Source organism: Triticum dicoccoides, chromosome 2B, assembly GCF_002162155.2.
Source record: "Triticum dicoccoides isolate Atlit2015 ecotype Zavitan chromosome 2B, WEW_v2.0, whole genome shotgun sequence".
NCBI lineage: Eukaryota > Viridiplantae > Streptophyta > Magnoliopsida > Poales > Poaceae > Triticum > Triticum dicoccoides.
This window is the reverse complement of record NC_041383.1, coordinates 810,466,673-810,485,792: the sequence shown is the minus strand read 5'-3', so window position 1 is coordinate 810,485,792 and position 19,120 is coordinate 810,466,673. Positions and strand designations below refer to the sequence as shown.

At 42.3% G+C, this 19,120-nt stretch overlaps 1 protein-coding gene across 2 annotated transcripts; it reads right to left on the bottom strand.

The window, feature by feature from the left end:
• Nucleotides 1-12,943: 12,943 nt before the first annotated feature.
• Nucleotides 12,944-16,826, bottom strand: LOC119366504. 2 transcript variants are annotated; one of them, XR_005176060.1, is made up of 5 exons: nucleotides 16,711-16,826; nucleotides 16,447-16,595; nucleotides 16,025-16,203; nucleotides 14,521-15,334; nucleotides 12,944-12,990 (listed from the first exon to the last, which is right to left on the bottom strand). XR_005176060.1 is itself a non-coding variant. In XM_037632248.1 (4 exons), exons 2-4 carry the CDS (start codon nucleotides 16,478-16,480, stop codon nucleotides 14,732-14,734), a joined length of 816 nt encoding a protein of 271 aa, XP_037488145.1. In that variant the 5' UTR covers nucleotides 16,481-16,595; nucleotides 16,711-16,826; the 3' UTR covers nucleotides 14,142-14,731. The 2 variants fall into 2 exon arrangements, 1 of the variants encoding a protein (XP_037488145.1); XM_037632248.1 differs by lacking the exon at nucleotides 12,944-12,990 and having other exon boundaries at nucleotides 14,142-15,334.
• Between the last annotated feature and the right edge of the window lie 2,294 nt (nucleotides 16,827-19,120).

Genomic DNA, 19,120 nt, shown 5'->3' with positions numbered 1-19,120 from the left:
TAGATTTGTAATGCCTGATAGTTCTTATAACACTCGTTTCTATATTAGATAACGTAGATTATTGGTTGAGCTGGTCTGTGACTAGCGTACACCAGCTTAAGGTGCAGGGTTCGAAAACCGTGCACACACCAGCGTGTTCATTTTTCAATGATCTTTTTACTGTTTTGTCGCAATAAATGGGTCGGCCCAGTCGGGGGGTTGTTCCTGTGTGGCGCGTGTGTATCAGACGCAAAGAGCGGCTTACAGGAGGTCTCGTTCGATCCATACATAGTTGTCGGTGAAACCGAGCTGATGGCAGGCGATGGCGGTGCTCTGCACCTTTACCTTGATGAAGGCGATGGTGTCGTTTCTCTCTTGGGAGCATCGTTTTATGGAGCAGTGCTGGAAGACAGAGGCAGGAGATGGAGTGGCATCGTCTTGCACGGAGCTTCGGTGGAGATGTCAAGTCATGCCTGGGCGATAAGTGATACGTTGTGTCATGCCTAGTCGGCAGGTGCTACGCATGACAGATCTTCTAGAATCTTCATGTCTGGATGGACGAGCGCGGGGCGGTGGCGCCGTTGAGCGCCGTGGTGGCGTCGACGGATGGACGGACTGGCAAGGATGATGTGAATCTCTCTCCTGAAGATGGGTCAGGGTTAGCGGCCGATGATGATGGCGGCGTCTAAAACGTGTGCATGTGGTATTCGCTATAGGTCTGCTGCACCGACTGTTGGTTTCGATACGTTATGTGGATGGATCGGCGATGACATCGATTTTAGATATGGGGAGCGAGAGCACTCCAAATTATTGAGTTTTGTAGGTGTCAGTGGTGGCTTCGGGTGGCTTGATGTATATGTTCTTGTTAGACCTTTGTTGAATAATAAATAAAGATGGATGTATACATCGATTGATGGCGGGTGTTTAACCTCCTTTTCAAAAGAACATGGAAACCTAAAAAATCAAAAAACAAAGATAAAAACAGAAACCAAAAAAATATAAACAAAAAACTAGAAAAAACAAAGAATCAAAAAATACATTAAAAAAGAAAGTCATTTCCAATGGGACGCCTAGCATGTGCCACGTTGCGGTGACAGAGCCTCTGCTGAAAAAGCATGGCGCCCCCATGCGTGGTTTGGTAGTTGATGACATTCTCTATGGACTAATGATTTTTTTTAGTTATATTTGAAGGATTTGCCCATAGGTATTTCTTGAAGTCCATGTGTTGGTTTCAAGGAGTTTATGAGATGACCAAGGTGCTATTAAAGGAATTATCCGGAGATTGGACATATAGAAGACATGATACAATGTTGATCAAGAATAAGTCAAAGCGTGAATCAAGTTGATCAACACATAAAGCATAGAAGATGTACCGAAAGGGATCATGTGATCCCAGGTATGGTAATCATTGTACATTGCACTTTTGTGGACTAACCCATCATCTACGTGAGAGTTCCTTTTGGGGTTAGGTATGTTTCCATGGGTATTAATCGAAAGGAAGATATCATATAACCCATGAAGGATGACATCAATTGGTGATCGTCATCAAGGTTGATGTGTGCAAGTTCAAGTGGAGCATCATGACGAGATCATGTTTGAAGCTTGCCATCCATTCTGGTGACAATGGACTTGTGAAGATGTGCCAAAGAGTGGCTCACCCATAGTGGAGTATGAGGGAGCAATCTACTAGTCTTCATCGAGCCAATGCAGTCAAGAAAGGCGATCCATGATACGTCTCCAACGTATCTATAATTTTTGATTGCTCCATGCTATGTTATCTACTGTTTTAGGCAATATTGGGCTATATTATCCACTTTTATATTATTTTTGGGACTAACATATTAACCGGAGGCCCAGCCCAGATTTGCTGTTTTATGCCTATTTCAGTATTTCGAGGAAAAGGAATACCAGACGGAGTCAAAATGGAACGAAATCAACTAGAGAAGTTATTTTTGGAAAGGAAAGCCACCCGATGGACTTGGAGTGCACGTCAGGAAAGAAGGGAGGTGCTCACGAGGGTGGGGGGCGCGCCCCCTGCCTCGTGGCCCCCCCTTCGGTCCACCGACGTACTCCTTTCACCCATATATACCTAGGTACCCTAAAACTTTTAGAACAGAAGATAGATTGGGAGTTCCGCCGCCGCAAGCCTCTGTAGACACCAAAAACCTCTGGGGAACCCGTTCCGGCACCCTGCCGGAGGGGGAACCCATCACCTGTGGCCATCTTCATCATCCCGGCGCTATCCATGATGAGAAGGGAGTAGTTCACCCTCGGGGCTGAGGATATGTACCAGTAGCTATGTGTTTGATCTCTCTCTCTCTCTCTCTCTCTCTCTCGTGTTCTCTCTCGTGTTCCCTCTATGGCACGATCTTGATGTATCCCAAAATTTGCTATTGTAGTTGGATCTTATGATGTTTCTCCCCCTCTACTCTCTTGTGATGAATTGAGTTTCCCCTTTGAAGTTATCTTATCGGATTGAGTCTTTTATGAGAACACTTGATGTATGTCTTGCCGTGCTTATCCCTGGTGACAATGGGATATCATGTGCCACTTGATGCATGTTTTGGTGACCAACTTGCGGGTTTCGCCCATGAACATATGCATAGGGGTTGGCACACATTCTTGATTCTCCGGTAGAAACTTTGGGGCACTCTTTGAAGTACTTTTATGTTGGTTGGATAAATCTGAGATTGTGTGATGCATATCGTATAATCATGCCCACGGATACTTGAGGTGACAATGGAGTATCTAGGTGACATTAGGGTTTTGGTTGATTTGTATCTTAAGGTGTTATTCTAGTACGAACTCTAGGGCTGTTTGTGACACTTATAGGAATAGCCCAACGGATTGATTGGAAAGAATAACTTTGAGGTGGTTTCGTACCCTACCATAATCTTTACGTTTGTTCTCCGCTATTAGTGGCTTTGAAGTGACTCTTTGTTGCATGTTGAGGGATTGTTATATGATCTATCTATGTTATTATTGTTGAGAGAACTTGCACTAGTGAAAGTATGAACCCTAGGCCTTTTTTCCTATCATTGCAATACCATTTACGCTCACGTTTATCACTTGTTACCTTGCTGTTTTTATATTTTCAGATTACAAAAACCTTTATCTACCATCCATATTGCACTTGTATCACCATATCTTCACTAAACTAGTACACCTATACAATTTACCATTGTATTGGGTGTGTTGGGGACACAAGAGACTCTTTGTTATTTGGTTGCAGGGTTGCTTGAGAGAGACCATCTTCATCCTATGCCTCCCACGGATTGATAAACCTTAGGTCATCCACTTGAGGGAAATTTGCTACTGTCCTACAAACCTCTGCACTTGGAGGCCCAACAACGTCTACAATAAGAAAGTTGTGTAGTAGACATCAAGCTCTTTTCTGGCGCCGTTGCCGGGGAGGTTAGCGCTTGACGGTATATCTTTAGATCTTGCAATCGAATCTTTTTGTTTCTTGTTTTAGCACTAGTCTAGTTTATGAAAGAAAACTACAAAAAGAATGGAATTTAGTTTGTCTCATACGCTTCATCTTTTTAATATCTTTCGTGAGAATGATGGAAAGGAAAATTGTGCTCAAGTGCTAGAAGAAGAATTACATAGAATGCTTGGCATAAAATATGTGAATGATGAGCATGATTGCAATGTTGTTAGTATGAATTCCTTGAATATCCATGATGCTAATGATATGCAAAGCCACAAGCTTGGGGAAGCTATGTTTGATGAAGATGCTATTTTTTGCCCCCCAAGCTTTGATGAGCAAATTTACTATGATGAAAGCATGCCTCCTATCTATGATGATTATTGTGATGACACGTATGCTTTAAAGAATAATGATAACCATGAAACTTGTCATCTTGATCTTAATTTTCAATCACATGATAGTCATTTTGTTGAGTTTGCTCCCACTACTATTCATGAGAAGAAATTTTCTTATGTGGAGAATAATAAATTTTCTATGCAAGTAGATCATGAAAAGAATGCTTTAGGTGCTGGTTATATTGTTGAATTCATTCATGATTCTACTGAAAATTATTATGAGGGAGGAATATATGCATGTAGGAATTGCAATAATATCAAGTTTCCTATCTATGTGCTTAAAGTTTCGAAGTTATGCTTGTTTTGCCTTCCTATGCTAGTTGATTATTGTTCCCATAAGTTGTTTGCTCACAAAATCCCTATGCATAGGAAGTGGGTTAGACTTAAATGTGCTAGTCATATTCTTCATGATGCTCTCTTTATGTTTCAATTCTTATCTTTTATGTGAGCATCATTGAAATCATCATGCCTAGCTAGGGGCGTTAAATGTTAGCGCTTGTTGGAAGGCAACCCAATTTTATTTTAGTTTCTTGCTTTTTGGTTCTGTTTAGTAATAAATAATCCATCTAGCTTCTGTTTAGATATGGTTTTGTGTTTTAATTAGTGTTTGTGCCAAGTAGAACCTTTGGGAAGACATGGGTGAAGTCTTTATGATCATGCTGTAAAAAACAAAAACTTTAGCGCTCACGAGATTAGCTAGAACATTTTACTGGAGAGTGCTATTTAGTTGATTATTTTTGCAGATGATTACTAGACAAATTCCTCAGGTCCACCAATTTATTTTAGAATTTTTGGAGTTCCATAAGTTTGCTTTAGTTACAGATTACTACAGACTGTTCTGTTTTTGACAGATTCTGTTTTCATAGTGTTGTTTGCTTATTTTGATGAATCTATGGCTAGTAAAATAGTTTATAAACCATAGAGAAGTTGGAATACAGTAGATTTAACACCAATATAAATAAAGAATGAGTTCATTATAGTATCTTGAAGTGGTGTTTTGTTTTCTTTCGCTAACGGAGCTTACGAGTTTTCTGTTAAGTTTTGTGTTGTGAAGTTTTCAAGTTTTGGGTAAAGATTCGATGGACTATGGAATAAGGAGTGGCAAGAGCCTAAGCTTGGGGATGACCAAGGCACCCCAAGGTAATATTCAAGGATAACCAAGCGTCTAAGCTTGGGGATGCCCCAGAAGGCATCCCCTCCTTCGTCTTCGTTCATCGGTAACTTTACTTGGAGCTATATTTTTATTCACCACATAATATGTGTTTTGCTTGGAGCGTCATTTTATCTTGTTATTATTTGCTTGCTGTTATTTATAATAAAGTTTTTCATCTTTAGTTCCAATAAAAAAGTCAAGGATAGCCTTTGCCATGCTTATTTTGCTAGTATACATGTTGCTCTTTGAAAACAGAAAGTTTACCGATGTTGCAAAAATTCCCTAGAAAAGTCAGAGAGTGGTATAATGTTGATTTTTTTGCATATTGAGCTCTGATAAATTTATTAAAGTGTGAATTTTAGTTCATAATTTTTGGAGTTAGGGAAGTATTGATACTCTTGCATTCTTCACAGACTATACTGTTTTGGCAGATTGTTGTTATGTTTGCATTGTTTGCATATGTTTGCTTGTCTAATGGTTCTATTTGAGGATAGGAGTATTAATTATGCAGAGGCATTTAGTATGCAATGTTGAATAATAATTTTTGTGATTTGTTACAGTAGAAAATGATAAGGTTTTGCATTGGTTTACACTAACCTATCTCACGAGTTCTTGTTGAGTTTGGTGTGGATGAAGCTTTTGATAAAAAGAGAAACCATGATATGAGAGGAATTAAGGAGACACAAAAGTTCAAGCTTGGGGATGCCCAAGTCACCCAAGATAATATTTCAAGAAGTCTCAAGCATCTAAGCTTGGGGATGCCCCCGTTGGCATCCCACCTTTCTTCTTCAACAACTATCGGTTAGTATCGGTTGAGCCTAAGTTTTTGCTTCTTCACATGAGTTGTGCTATCCTTGCAATGTAGTTTTATTTAGCTTTGCTTGCTATTTGAATAAAGTATCAAGATCTGAAATTCTTAAATGTTAGAGAGTCTTCACACAGTTGTATAATTATTCGACTACTCATTGATCTTCACTTATATCTTTCGGAGTAGTTTGTCATTTGCTCTAGTACTTCACTTATATCTTTTAGAGCACGGTAGTGGTTTTATTTTGAAGAAATAGATGAACTCTCATGCTTCACTTAGATTATTTTGAGAGTCTTAAATAGCATGGTAATTCGCTTAAATAATCTTAATATGCTAAGCATACAAGATTTGTAAAAATTCTTATGAGTGTGTTGAATACTAAGAGAAGTTTGATACTTGATAATTGTTTTGAGATATGGAGGTAGTGATATTAAATTCATGCTAGTTGGGTGATTATGAATTTAAAGAATGCTTGTGTTGAAGTTAGCAAGTCCCGTACCATGCACGTATGGTTAAAGTTGTGTAACAAATTTGAAATATGAAGTGTACCTGGCTTGTGCATCCTTATGAGTGGCGGTCGAGGACGAGCGATGGTCTTTTCCTACCAATCTATCCCCCTAGGAGCATGCGCGTAGTACTTGATTTTTGATGACTTCTAAATTTTTGCAATAAGTATATGAGTTCTTTTGACTAATGTTGAGTCCGTGGATTATACGCACTTTTACCTTTCCGCCTTTGCTAGCCTTTTCGGTACCGAGCATTGCCCTTTCTCACCTTGAGAGTTGGTGCAAACTTCGCCGGTGCATCCAAACCCCGTGATACGATACACTCTATCACACATAAACCTCCCTATATCTTCCTCAAAACAGCCACCATACCTACCTATTATGGCATTTCCATAGCCATTCCGAGATATATTGCCATGCAACTTTCCACCGTTCCGTTCATCATCATGACATGCTTTACTTTTGTCATATTGCCATTGCATGATCATGTAGTTGACATCGTATTTGTGGCAAAGCCACCATGCATTATTTTTCATACATGTCACTCTTGATTCATTGCACCATCCCGGTACACCGCTGAGGCATTCATATAGAGTCATATCTTGTTCTAGTTTCGAGTTGTAATCCTTATGTTGTAATCAATAGAAGTGTGATGATCATCATTATTAGAGCATTGCCAAAAAAAGAGAAAGGCCAAAAAGAAAAAAAAGAAAGGCCCAAAAAAAGGGCAATGCTACTATCTCTTTTTCCACACTTGTGCTTCAAAGTAGCACCTTGTTCTTCATGTAGTGAGTCTCATATATTGTGCTTCAAAGTAGCACCGTGTTCTTCATATAGTGAGTCTCATAAGTTGTCTTCTCATACTAGTGGGAATTTTTCATTATAGAACTTGGCTTGTATATTCCTACGATGGGCTTCCTCAAATGCCCTAGGTCTTCATGAGCAAGCAAGTTGGATGCACACCCACTAGTTTTGTTTTGTTGAGCATTCATAGCTCTAGTGCATCTGTTGCATGGCAATCCCTACTCCTCATGTTGACATCAATTGATGCGCATCTCCATAGCCCGTTGATTATCCTCGTCAATGTGAGACTTTCTCCTTTTTTGTATTCTATTCCACCCATAGTGCTATATCCATGGCTCACGCTCATGTATTGCGTGAAGGTTGAAAAAGTTTGAGATTATTTAAGTATGAAACAATTGCTTGGCTTGTCATCGGGGGTATAGGAGTTGGGAACATCTTTGTGTGATGAAAATGAAGCATAGCCTAACTATATGATTTTATAGGGATGAACTTTCTTTTGCCATGCTATTTTGAGAAGACATAATTGCTTAGTTAGTATGCTTGAAGTATTGTTATTTTTATGTCAATATGAACTTTTGTCTTCAATCTTTCAGATCTGAATATTCATATCACAAGTAAGAAGAATTACATTGAAATTATGCCAACTAGCATTCCACATCAAAAATTATCTTTTTTTATCATTTACCTACTCGAGGACGAGCAGGAATTAAGCTTGGGGATGCTTGATACGTCTCCAACGTATCTATAATTTTTGATTGCTCCATGCTATGTTATCTACTGTTTAAGGCAATATTGGGATTTATTATCCACTTTTATATTATTTTTTGGACTAACATATTAACCGGAGGCCCAACCCAGATTTGCTGTTTTATGCCTATTTCAGTATTTCGAGGAAAAGGAATACCAGACGGAGTCAAAACGGAACGAAATCAACTTGAGAAGTTATTTTTGGAAGGAAAGCCACCCGATGGAATTGGAGTGCACGTCAGGAAAGAAGGGATGTGCTCACGAGGGTGGGGGGCGCGCCCCCTACCTTGTGGCCCCCCCTTCGGTCCACCAACGTACTCCTTTCACCCATATATACCTACGTACCCTAAAACTTCTAGAACAGAAGATAGATCGGGAGTTCCGCCGCCGCAAGCCTCTGTAGACACCGCAAGCTTTATTTTTTTGTTTTATTTATTTTTGAGTTGTTTTTTTTGCTGTATTTAGAGTTTCTTTGTGAATATTTTTGCTTTAGGTACAAAAAATTACAAACTTTCTGTTAGTGCCGGTAGATTTCAAATTTGAATAGTTTAAATTTTGAATTATTTGAAATTTGTGCGAATCACTAGTTTGTGAATAACTTAACTTTGAAAAAAGTTTTTTCAGTGATTCTTTTTTCTTATGTTTAATATTAGTGTGTTTTATCATTATATTCAATTTAGTAATGCTTAGGTTATTTAAAAAATGAAATGCCTTTGTAACAGTTCAGTTTTCGTCGAAAACCCTGATACTGCAAAAGAGATTATCCATTTTGTACACGAAGTGCATCCAGTTTTTGCCGTAACCCTCTCTACTTTCTTGCACATGCTATTTGTATGAAATTATGATACCATGCCAACTTTCAACCTTTTCTGAGTTCATTTGAATTGCTTTTCAATTTCAGGGTCATTTAGCTGGAAAAAAAATCAGTAAATGCATGAAAAGAATTTGTTTGCACATAAAATTTCTTCGCGTTTCAAATGCCAAAACACATAACTACCCTAACTATTACAGACATTCCCTCCTGGGTGTGAAACACAGAAGAAAGTGATGATAGTGAAGCCGATCACATCCCAGATCTTTGGGTGTGAAACTTTTTCTTCGCGTGTGTCCCTTTGCGCCGTAACCATGGAAAATCTTCATCATTTAACGGGATGCTCGGGTCAATATTCACTGTGAATGAAGCAATTTCATCAAACTTTTCATAATCTTCTGACTTGTCTGTCTTGTCATCCACTCCCACGATGTTTCTCTTCCCAGAAAGAACTATGTGCCGCTTTGGCTCATCGTACGATGCATTCGCTTCCTTATCTTTTCTTTTTCTTGGCTTGGTAGACATGTCCTTCACATAGAAAACCTGTGCCACATCATTGGCTAGGACGAATGGTTCGTCTGCATATGCAAGATAGTTCAAATCCACTGTTGTCATTCCGTACTGCGGGTCTTCCGTTACCCCGCCTCGTGTCATATTGACCCATTTGCACCGAAACAAAGGGACCTTTAAACCACGTCGATAGTCAAGTTCCCATATGTCCTGTATATAACCATAATATGTTTCCTTTCCCGTCTTGGTTTCTGCATCAAAGCGGACACCACTGTTTTGGTTGGTGCTCTTCTTATCTTGGGCGATCGTGTAAAATGTATTACCATTTATCTCGTACCCTTTGAAAGTCATTATATTTGAAGATGGTAACTGAGACAGCAAGTACAGGTCATCTTCAATAGAGGTGTCGTCATGCATGATACGTGTCTGCAACCAGTTGGCGAAACTCCTGATTTGTTCACGTGTAATCCAGTCATCAGACCGCTTCGGGTGTTTGGAGCGTAGCAAATTCTTGTGTTCATCCATATACGGAGCCACCAAGGTGGAATTCTGTAGAACTGTGTAGTGTGCTTCAGTGAGAGAATGTCCGTCCATACATATTATTTGTTCCCCTCCTAGTGTGCCTTTTTCATCCAGTCTGCCCTTATGCCGCGATTCAGGAACACCAATCGGCTTAAGGTCAGGAATAAAGTCAATACAAATCTCAATGACCTCCTCATTTTGATGGCCCTTGGAGATGCTTCCTTCTGGCCTAGCACAGTTATGAACATATTTCTTTAAGACTCCCATGAACCTCTCAAAGGGGACCATATTGTGTAGAAATACAGGACCCAAAACGTTAATCTCTTCGCATAGGTGAACTAGGACGTGCGTCATGATGTTGAAGAAGGATGGTGGGAACACCAACTCGAAACTGACAAGACATTGCACCAAATCATTCTGTAACCTTGGTATAATTTCTGGATCGATTACCTTCTGAGAGATTGCATTGAGAAATGCACATAGCTTCACAATGGCTAATCGAACATTTTCCGGTAGAAGCCCCCTCAATGCAACCGGAAGCAGTTGCGTCATAATCACGTGGCAGTCATGAGACTTTAGGTTCTGGAACTTTTTCTCTGCCATGTTTATTATTCCCTTTATATTCGACGAGAAGCCAGACGGTACCTTAATACCAAGCAGGCATTCAAAGAAGATTTCCTTCTCTTCTTTGGCAAGAGCGTAGCTTGCATGACCCTGATGTATGCCGTCTTCTCCGTGCATACGTTGCTGGTCCTCCCGTGCCTCAGGTGTATCTTTTTTCTTCCCATACACGCCCAAGAAGCCAAGCAGGGTCACACAAAGATTCTTTGTCACGTGCATCACGTCGATTGCGGAGCGGACCTCTAGGTCTTTCCAATATGACAGGTCCCAAAATATAGATTTCTTCTTCCACATGAGTGCGCGTCCGTCCGCGTCCTTCGGAACAGGTTGTCCGCCAGGACCCTTTCCAAATATCACCTTCAAATCCTTGACCATATCATGTACATCAGCACCAGTACGGTGGCGAGGCTTCGTCCGGTGATCCGCCTCACCTTTGAAATGCTTGCCTTTCTTTCTTACGGGATGCCTGCTCGGAAGAAATCGACGATGTCCCAGGTACACATTCTTCTTACAACTATTCAAATATATACTGTCGGTATCATTCAAACAGTGCGTGCATCCGCGGTATCCCTTGTTTGTCTGTCCTGAAAGGTTACTGAGAGCAGGCCAATCATTGATGGTCACGAACAGCAACGCCTTTAGGTCAAATTCTTCCCCCATGTGCTCATCCCACGCACGTATACCTGTTCCATTCCACAGTTGTAAGAGTTCTTCAACTAATGGCCTTAGGTACTCATCAATGTCGTTGCCGGGTTGCTTAGGGCCTTGGATGAGCACTGGCATCATAATGAACTTCCGCTTCATGCACAACCAAGGAGGAAGGTTATACAAACATAGAGTCACAGGCCAGGTGCTATGGTTGCTGCTCTGCTCCCCAAAAGGATTAATGCCATATGCGCTTAGACCAAACCATACGCTCCTTGCGTCATCTGCAAACTCCTTCCCGTACTTTCTTTCGATTTTTCTCCACTGCGACCCGTCAGCGGGTACTCTCAACTTTCCGTCTTTCTTACGGTCTTCTCTGTGCCATCACATCGCCTTGGCATGCTCTTTGTTTTGGAACAAACGTTTCAACCGTGGTATTATAGGAGAATACCACATCACCTTGGCAGGAATCTTCTTCCTGGGGCACTCGCCCTCGACATCACCAGGCTCATCGCGGCTGATCTTATAGCGCAATGCACCACATATCGGGCAAGCGTTCAAATCCTCGTACTCACCACGGTAGAGGATGCAATCATTAGGGCATGCATGTATCTTCTGCACCTCTAACCCTAGAGGGCAGACAGCCTTCTTTGCTTCGTACGTACTCTCGGGCAATTCGTTGTCCTTTGGAAGCATATCCTTTATCATTACCAGCAACTTTCCAAATCCCTTGTCAGATACACCATTCTCTGCCTTTCATTGCAGCAATTCTAGTGTGGTGCCCAGCTTTTTCTTGTCACCTACGCAATTCGGGTACAACAATTTTTTGTGATCCTCTAACATGCGCTGCAACTTCTTCTTCTCCAAATCACTTGCGCAGTTTCTCTTTGCATCGCCAATGGCCCAACCTAGATCATCAACGGGCTCATCTGATGCCTCTTCTTCAGTTTCTTCCCGCATTGCCGGCTCAGCTTCTTCCCGCATTACCGGCTCAGCTTCTTCCCCCATTGTTGTATCATCGTATTCAGGGAACCCATGGCCAGGCTAGCCGTCGTCATCCTCTTCTTCTTCATTGTCTTCCATCATAACCCCTCTTTCTCCGTGCTTGGTCCAAACATTATAGTGGGGCATGAAACCGGACTCAAACAGGTGGATGTGAATGGTTCTTGACGTAGAGTAATTGTGACCATTCTTACAGCCAGCACATGGACAAGGCATAAAACCATCCGCCCGCTTGTTTGCCTCAGCCGCAAGCAGAAAAGTATGCACGCCCTCAACGAACTGGGGAGAGCATCAGTCATCGTACATCCATTGCCGGCTCATCTTCATTACACAACACCGAATAGACCAAATTAATACAAGTTCATACATAAAGTTCATACAACACTTAAATGCAACAAACAAATAACTCTCTAGCTAAAGCATTTAAATGCAACAACAAATGCGATCAAGATCGCAACTAAGGTAACAATTGATCCAATAGCATAATGATACCAAGCCTCACTATCGATGGCATATTTTCTAATCTTTCTATTCTTCAAGCGCATTTTCTCCATCTTGATCTTGTGATCATCGACGACATCGGCAACATGCAACTCCAATTCCATCTTCTCCCCCTCAGTTCTTTTCAATTTTTCTTTCAAGTGCTTGTTTTCTCTTTCAACTAAATTTAACCTCTCGACAATAGGGTCGATTGGAATTTTCGGTTCACATACCTCCTAGATAAAAATATCTATGTCAACTTGATGGGCATAATTTGTCATAAACACGAAATGCAACAAATAGTTTTAAAAGAGAATATACCACATCCGAATCATAACAAGGACAAGGGCCGACGGGGACGGATATCAAAACCATGGCACTATGTATAACAAACAACGTACGGGTAAGATAATTATTACATGATTAACTATATATCCAAATCACACAAACATCAATTTTTTATATAAAATTTCATGAACAAGAGGCTCACCACAAGGTGGTGCCGGCGACGGGACGGTGCGGGTGATCGACGGTGGTTACGACGGAGATTTAGAAGGCACTAAGTAAACCACACCTACATATGCAAACTAAGTGTTATTTTTGACCTCAAATTGCATATAAATTAAATACTAGCACATATATATATTTCCTCCCAAATTACTAAACTCACAAATTAGTAACTATATAAAGCATTGCAAGAGCTAATCTAGTAATGAGAGATGAAAGGACAAAGTTGCTAACCTTTGTGATCACTTGAATGGATGGGGGCCTTCAAATCTTGACAAATTTTGGGCAAAATGTGTGATGAGCTCGAGGGGAGAAGAGGAAGAACAGAGAGAGCTGGACGAAGGGTTTATATGCAGGAGGACCTTTAGTACCGGTTCGTGCCACGAACCGGTACTAAAGGTGCTGGAGGGGGCCCAGACTGACAACATCCTGCCATCACCCTCATTAGTACCGGTTCGTGGCACGAACCGGTGCTAAAGGTTAGCCACGAACCGGTACTAATGAGAGCGGCCCGGCTAGCCGTTGGAACCAGCACTAATGTATACATTAGTGCCGGCTCTAATACAAACCGGCACTGTGCTGCACGTTTGACCCTTTTTCTACTAGTGGCATCCCGCTAGACAACTTTTCTCACCTTTGCCCGCAGTGCCCACTTTAATTCTTCTTCACGGAGTAACTCTTTCAGCCTCATCTCAGCCTCATGCTTGATATGAAGCTCGGTGGCTAACAGAATCGTAGATTCTGCTTTTATATCTAAGGTTTGAATAAGGGAAAGGAGTCGTTCCTTCTCCACCTTATACACTCCACCTAGATGTTTAGCCCACCCATGAAGAAAACTTCTGAGATGCCTAATCTTGTTCTGCCAGTGTTCAAGGGCATTCCTACCTCCTGCATCTTTAGCCCATTCTCTGGCTACAAGATCCAAGAATCCTTCTCTTTCAAACCACGCAAGCTCAAAAGAGAATAAATTCTTGTTGCCCGAATAGGTAGCCCCACCAGAATCAAGCAACAGAGGTGTGTGATCAGAAATCCCGCGAGATAGAGCCTGAACAGTTACAAAGGGAAACTTCTGTTCCCAAGCAACACTAGCCAGAACCCGATCCAACTTCTCGAAAGTTGGATTCGGCAACGCGTTAGCCCAGGTGAACTTCCTACCTGAAAGCTCAATCTCTCTCAGATCTAAACTTTCAATAATAGTATTAAACATAAATGACCATCTCCCATCAAAATTGTCATTATTCTTTTCATCGCGTCTTCTAATAATATTAAAATCACCCCCAACCAGAATTGAAAGCTGCTCAGACCCGCAGACTCTAACAAGATCAGCCAAAAAGTCAGGTTTGAACTCTGCCTGCGCTGCCCCGTACACCGCCACCAAAGCCCAGTCGAAACCATCATCTTTGGACCGAACCCTGAACTTAACAGCAAAATCCCCCATGACCACACTGCGAACTTCGAGAGAATCACATCTAACACCAAGTAAGATTCCACCCGACCTTCCTCTCGGCGGAAGACAATGCCAGTCAAACTCAATACCCCCTGACAACGTATTGAGAAATTGAGGTGAGAAAATTAAAATAGTAGTTTTAGAGCATACCTCCCTGCTTGGCGTGCTAGACACCAGCTCTGCTCGAGTGTAACAGATCAGTTAGGTGCTGTTCACTCGTAAGTTCTTCACTTGCAATGCTTCTCCAAGTGAGACTCGAACCTTGAGGTCACCTTTAAACTGAAAGCTCGAGAGATTTGGAGCTCTGCTCTCTATCAATCGCAGCTCGCTGCAACGTAACACCTTCAAGTGGCTTAACCGCTCAAGATGGCAAGGTATCCTCAAGCAGTACCTTACTGCAATCCCTGAGTAAAACCTGCTCCAAAGCTGCAGAACTGGAAACAAGACAGCTTAGCTCGTCCCCCATGATACCCACCATTAACAGCTCTAGTTTTGTCAGGCTACTCAAGCCACAGTGCCCAGCCATAGGATGAAAGGAACAATCGGAAAGGTAAAGACACTGGAGTGAGTTTCCCAGCCCATTTGATATAAGTGTGCACGGGAACTCGTATTTGCGTTTGTTGCTCATAGGCATAGTAAGGGTGAGTTCTTCAATTCCTGGTTTAACAGCCTTATGAAGCCATTTGTCGATATAATCACGGTTCTTCGCTTTGTCATTTGAAACTAACCGAAGTTTCAGTATTCTCACGCCAGTACCCGAGTGGTTTCCCAGAATGTGGTCAATTTTGCTTCTAAAAGTTCTAGTTGTTTCCTTGTGATCCGCACATACGTCCAACCCAAATGCTTCCCTGTTCAAAATGAGGATCGAATGGCATCTCCAGGAAGACAGAAAGGACCGAGACAGGCAGGCGGCTCTGGCAGCATCTTTCAATGGCATTAAGGAATGTATATGATGCCAGATGTCCTGCAAGCACAAGCATGAGAGGGAGTTAAACATCAGCAATGTAAGATACATGCGCATGGTTGCACAAAGTGCACCAATGCTGCAGAGATACACCATGCGTTGGAACAAAGGTTAGGCATATTGAGCATCTTTTCCAAAGTGTTGATTATGGTTTTTGCTAAGAAAGGTAGACACCATTGTTACCTGGTATGATCCTACTTTATTTAGGCATGGAGCAAAGTACTGAGCAAATATTTGTCTGTGCATCTAGTTAACCAAGATGCACAGGCAGAATATACACTAGCATGGTACAAATTAAGACAGAGTATCAGAAGTAAAGGTGTATGCATGCTGCACAAAGAACACACTTGATACAACTCGACAGCGCTAGCAGCTAGGTCACGATATACAGCAAACAAACCTGAGTCACTAAGATGTGGAGATGATGGGTTGAAAATTCCAGATAAAGGACGCACATGCACTTCAAAAGTTACAATGTATTGCTTGCAATAGGAATCTGCCTGCCTGCCTAGTTCTATTTATGAGGAAAGAAAGCAGCCTAGTTATTACTACTACAATTGTGCGTTCCGAGAAGCTAGAGATACAAATACTTGTAACAGGTTGCCATTGAAGCAGACCAAGTAGTAGTAAGTAATACTGTTCTTTCCAAAATGAAACTGCATTTATCAACCAGTACATCATACGACGTACCTCTGGAAGATTTGGCTCTGAACACTCCTCTGTTTGACTGGTACCACCTTGTTGGCAGGGTGAGGCCTCTGCCTTTGCATGACCATTTGCATAAGTTGATGCACCTGGAACACAATCTTGTTGGCAGGGTGAGGCCTTTGTTCTTTTACCCCTTGATGAAGAACCAGCAATCAAGCCATCTGTGAATCATCGGCATGATTACTTTATGGATAATATCGACAGTAGCAACAGAGTGAACTTGGTAACACCAAACCGTTATCATTAGATTCGTCATGAAATATATGTCTACACTTTATTTGTTTAGCACTGTAATGTTGATATATCTTGCTATGAACTTGGTCAAAATAGGTAAACTGAGCAACACGACACAGTCCACGTCGATGGGCAAACTAAACAGCACACTCGGCAAACAAATTGTATACCTGTGACTTTCTTGCTCCTTGTCATATTTGTCATCTCGGATCTGCACCCTCTTGTGCTTGTGCTTGTGCTTGGGCACCTCCGCGAGCAGCTTGTCGTGCGCGGCCTGGTCGAGCAGCACCCTCTTCTGCTTCCCTTTCACCTCTGCAACCTACACCACGGCAAGGTAAACACATTGAGAGGAAATGTGGTGCTGGGGCGGGCGGGCGGAGGCGGGGAATGGCTGATCCGGGAGCGGGGAAGCACATGCCCGATGGGCCCCGTACCTGGAGCGGCGGCTGGACCGGCTGCTGCTCGCGCCGCCCCGCCGGTGGCTGGACCGGCCGCTGCTCGCGCCGCCCCGCCGGTGGCCGGCGCTCGCGGGATCGAGGAGAGGGGCGGCGGTGTCCAAGGGGAGGTTTGGTGGGGATTATTTCGATTTGGGGGAGAATGTTTGAGGGGAATGGTGTGGAGGGGCGGAATGAATTATTACTTGACGAAAATACCCACGCATGGTGTGGTGCGGGCCGTGCGGCTGTGGTATGTGGTGACGAGAATACCCTCGTATGGTGCCCCATTTGTGGTTTTCATTCGGTCTGAATTCGTGGAGCGGGAAAGCTTTTAGGTGTGGCGGGAGGACACTTGGAGGTGGTTTGGACATCATTTTTGGGGGTTTTGTACAAAAACGATGTATAGGTGTTCTTTGAAAACTGGTTAAAATCTTTTATGAAAATAGAGAACGCATGCAACAGCTCCGCCCGACTCTAACAGGCCTTGGAGGGCCGAACCCGCGTATGCGCCAAAATACAGGGCTATCCCATCGCCACTCGCGGTAGAATACATGGGCCACAATGGCATAACAGCAGTGCCATGACGGCCGCTCATGCCTTCTGTTGCATTCGATGCTTTTTCATCAACTCCTCCCGAGGATACAAATTTGGAACCTGAAGGGCACACTCTACCCTCCTTGGTTCAACCAAACGAGCTAGTTTTTGAAAAGTGATGTGAATTTTCAAAATTCAGGTCGTTCGATTGGACTAAGGCGTGTCGGGGGACACCCTAAAGGTTTCAATCTTGAATTCCTAGCTCCTCGCATATTGATGATGGTTTTAATTAGAACCCTAACTCATGTGTCAAACATAGAAGATGGGTCATGGTTAGTTTCTTATAAGAAAATAAAACAAACGGGTGAGGCGCACGGTGAAATTAGCAAAACCTTTAGATGAAGTCAAGATGGAAGGCGGTGTAAAATAAAATGCCAGCATGGTTCTTCATAGAGAAATCCATAATATTCGATCATGCCCACCAAACAAGGGGTTAAATCTCAAGATGGCTACAAGGATAAACTACATGGGTTTGTGCTAGGAGTTGAACAAACTTTGACTTTTTGAACAATGTGAGGGGAATGTGGTTATGCTCTGGATTGGGTGGATAGACACAACACAATTTAAGGTTTCATGGTAGTAAAGTGACATCTAACAGGTCATTAATACTTAACAATCAAGCTAAATAGGCTTCAAACCAAATGGTTCTAAGATCGCACCATGTTCTCATACATGTTATTGGGTCAAACCATGTTAAACCAAACGGTTCTAAGATCATTGCATCTTCTTGGATCACTGAATTAGTGGACAACTTCTCATGTGTCATCTTCATGGGGACACCTGCAAATGGGCGGGGTGGATATGATCGGACATGTAATTATGCAAGAAAGATGAAGGAAAGAACACATGTATGCATGTACAATATATCCAATCTTTAGGAAAGATAATTAACCAATGGAACTCTTCAAAAACAAGGTGATACAACATGATCAAGTGTTTTTTATCGGTGTTGTTTAGCTTCTGCTCACTAGTCACATTAACTCCAGATCCTACCGCAAGCAGAAGTAGGAACACATGGAAAACAGAGCAAATCAAGTCATTCACCCATACGTGCTTGTCTTTCCTCCTCAAGAAAAGGTCTTCTTCCTCCCCCCATTTCCTTTGGGCCGTGGAGGTGCAGAGGATCTCGGCCTCCCGCCGATGGGGTTGTACCCCGATCTTGTTTTCGGTAGGTTCAGCATCCTAGTTGGGGGTGTGTGGCGGTGATGATGTCCTTAGTAGGAAAAAGGTCTCCCACGTGTAATCCCCATCCCACTTGTGCACCTACCATCGTAGGAGGGTGTGTGGAGGAGTGTCTCTTTCGGGTCTCGCAGGATTCGGTCGCTGCTGGTCTTCGGTGGATCTATTTGGATCTAGTTTCTTTCGTCTTCGTTCATGTGGTTACAAGCTTTGTCTTTCTGATCTACGACTCTCTTCATCGCCGATGGTTGCTGCTCTGGCGTGTTGGTCCTTTGGGGCCTTAGTAGGACGAATTACCAATTTTCTACTACAATATAAGGTTTTCTCAGCTTTGGTGAGGAAGGGGCGATGACGGTAGCTTTCCTTCGGCTCGCTCCAGTGCTTGTAGTTGTCGCTAGGTGGTCCATGAACATGGCTGTAATTTTTTATTACCACCAGTATTCTTTGTACTATCATGATTGATTATGAATATATCAGAAATTTCTCTCACAAAAAAGAGAGCAAACCAAGATTTGGAATGGCATATGGTTTTGCAAAACTGACCTTATATGGTTTTGTACTAGTTGCATTATCTCTCATGACTCCCATAATTAATTATTACTAGTAAACATTATATTCAAGTTATTGTGAAATG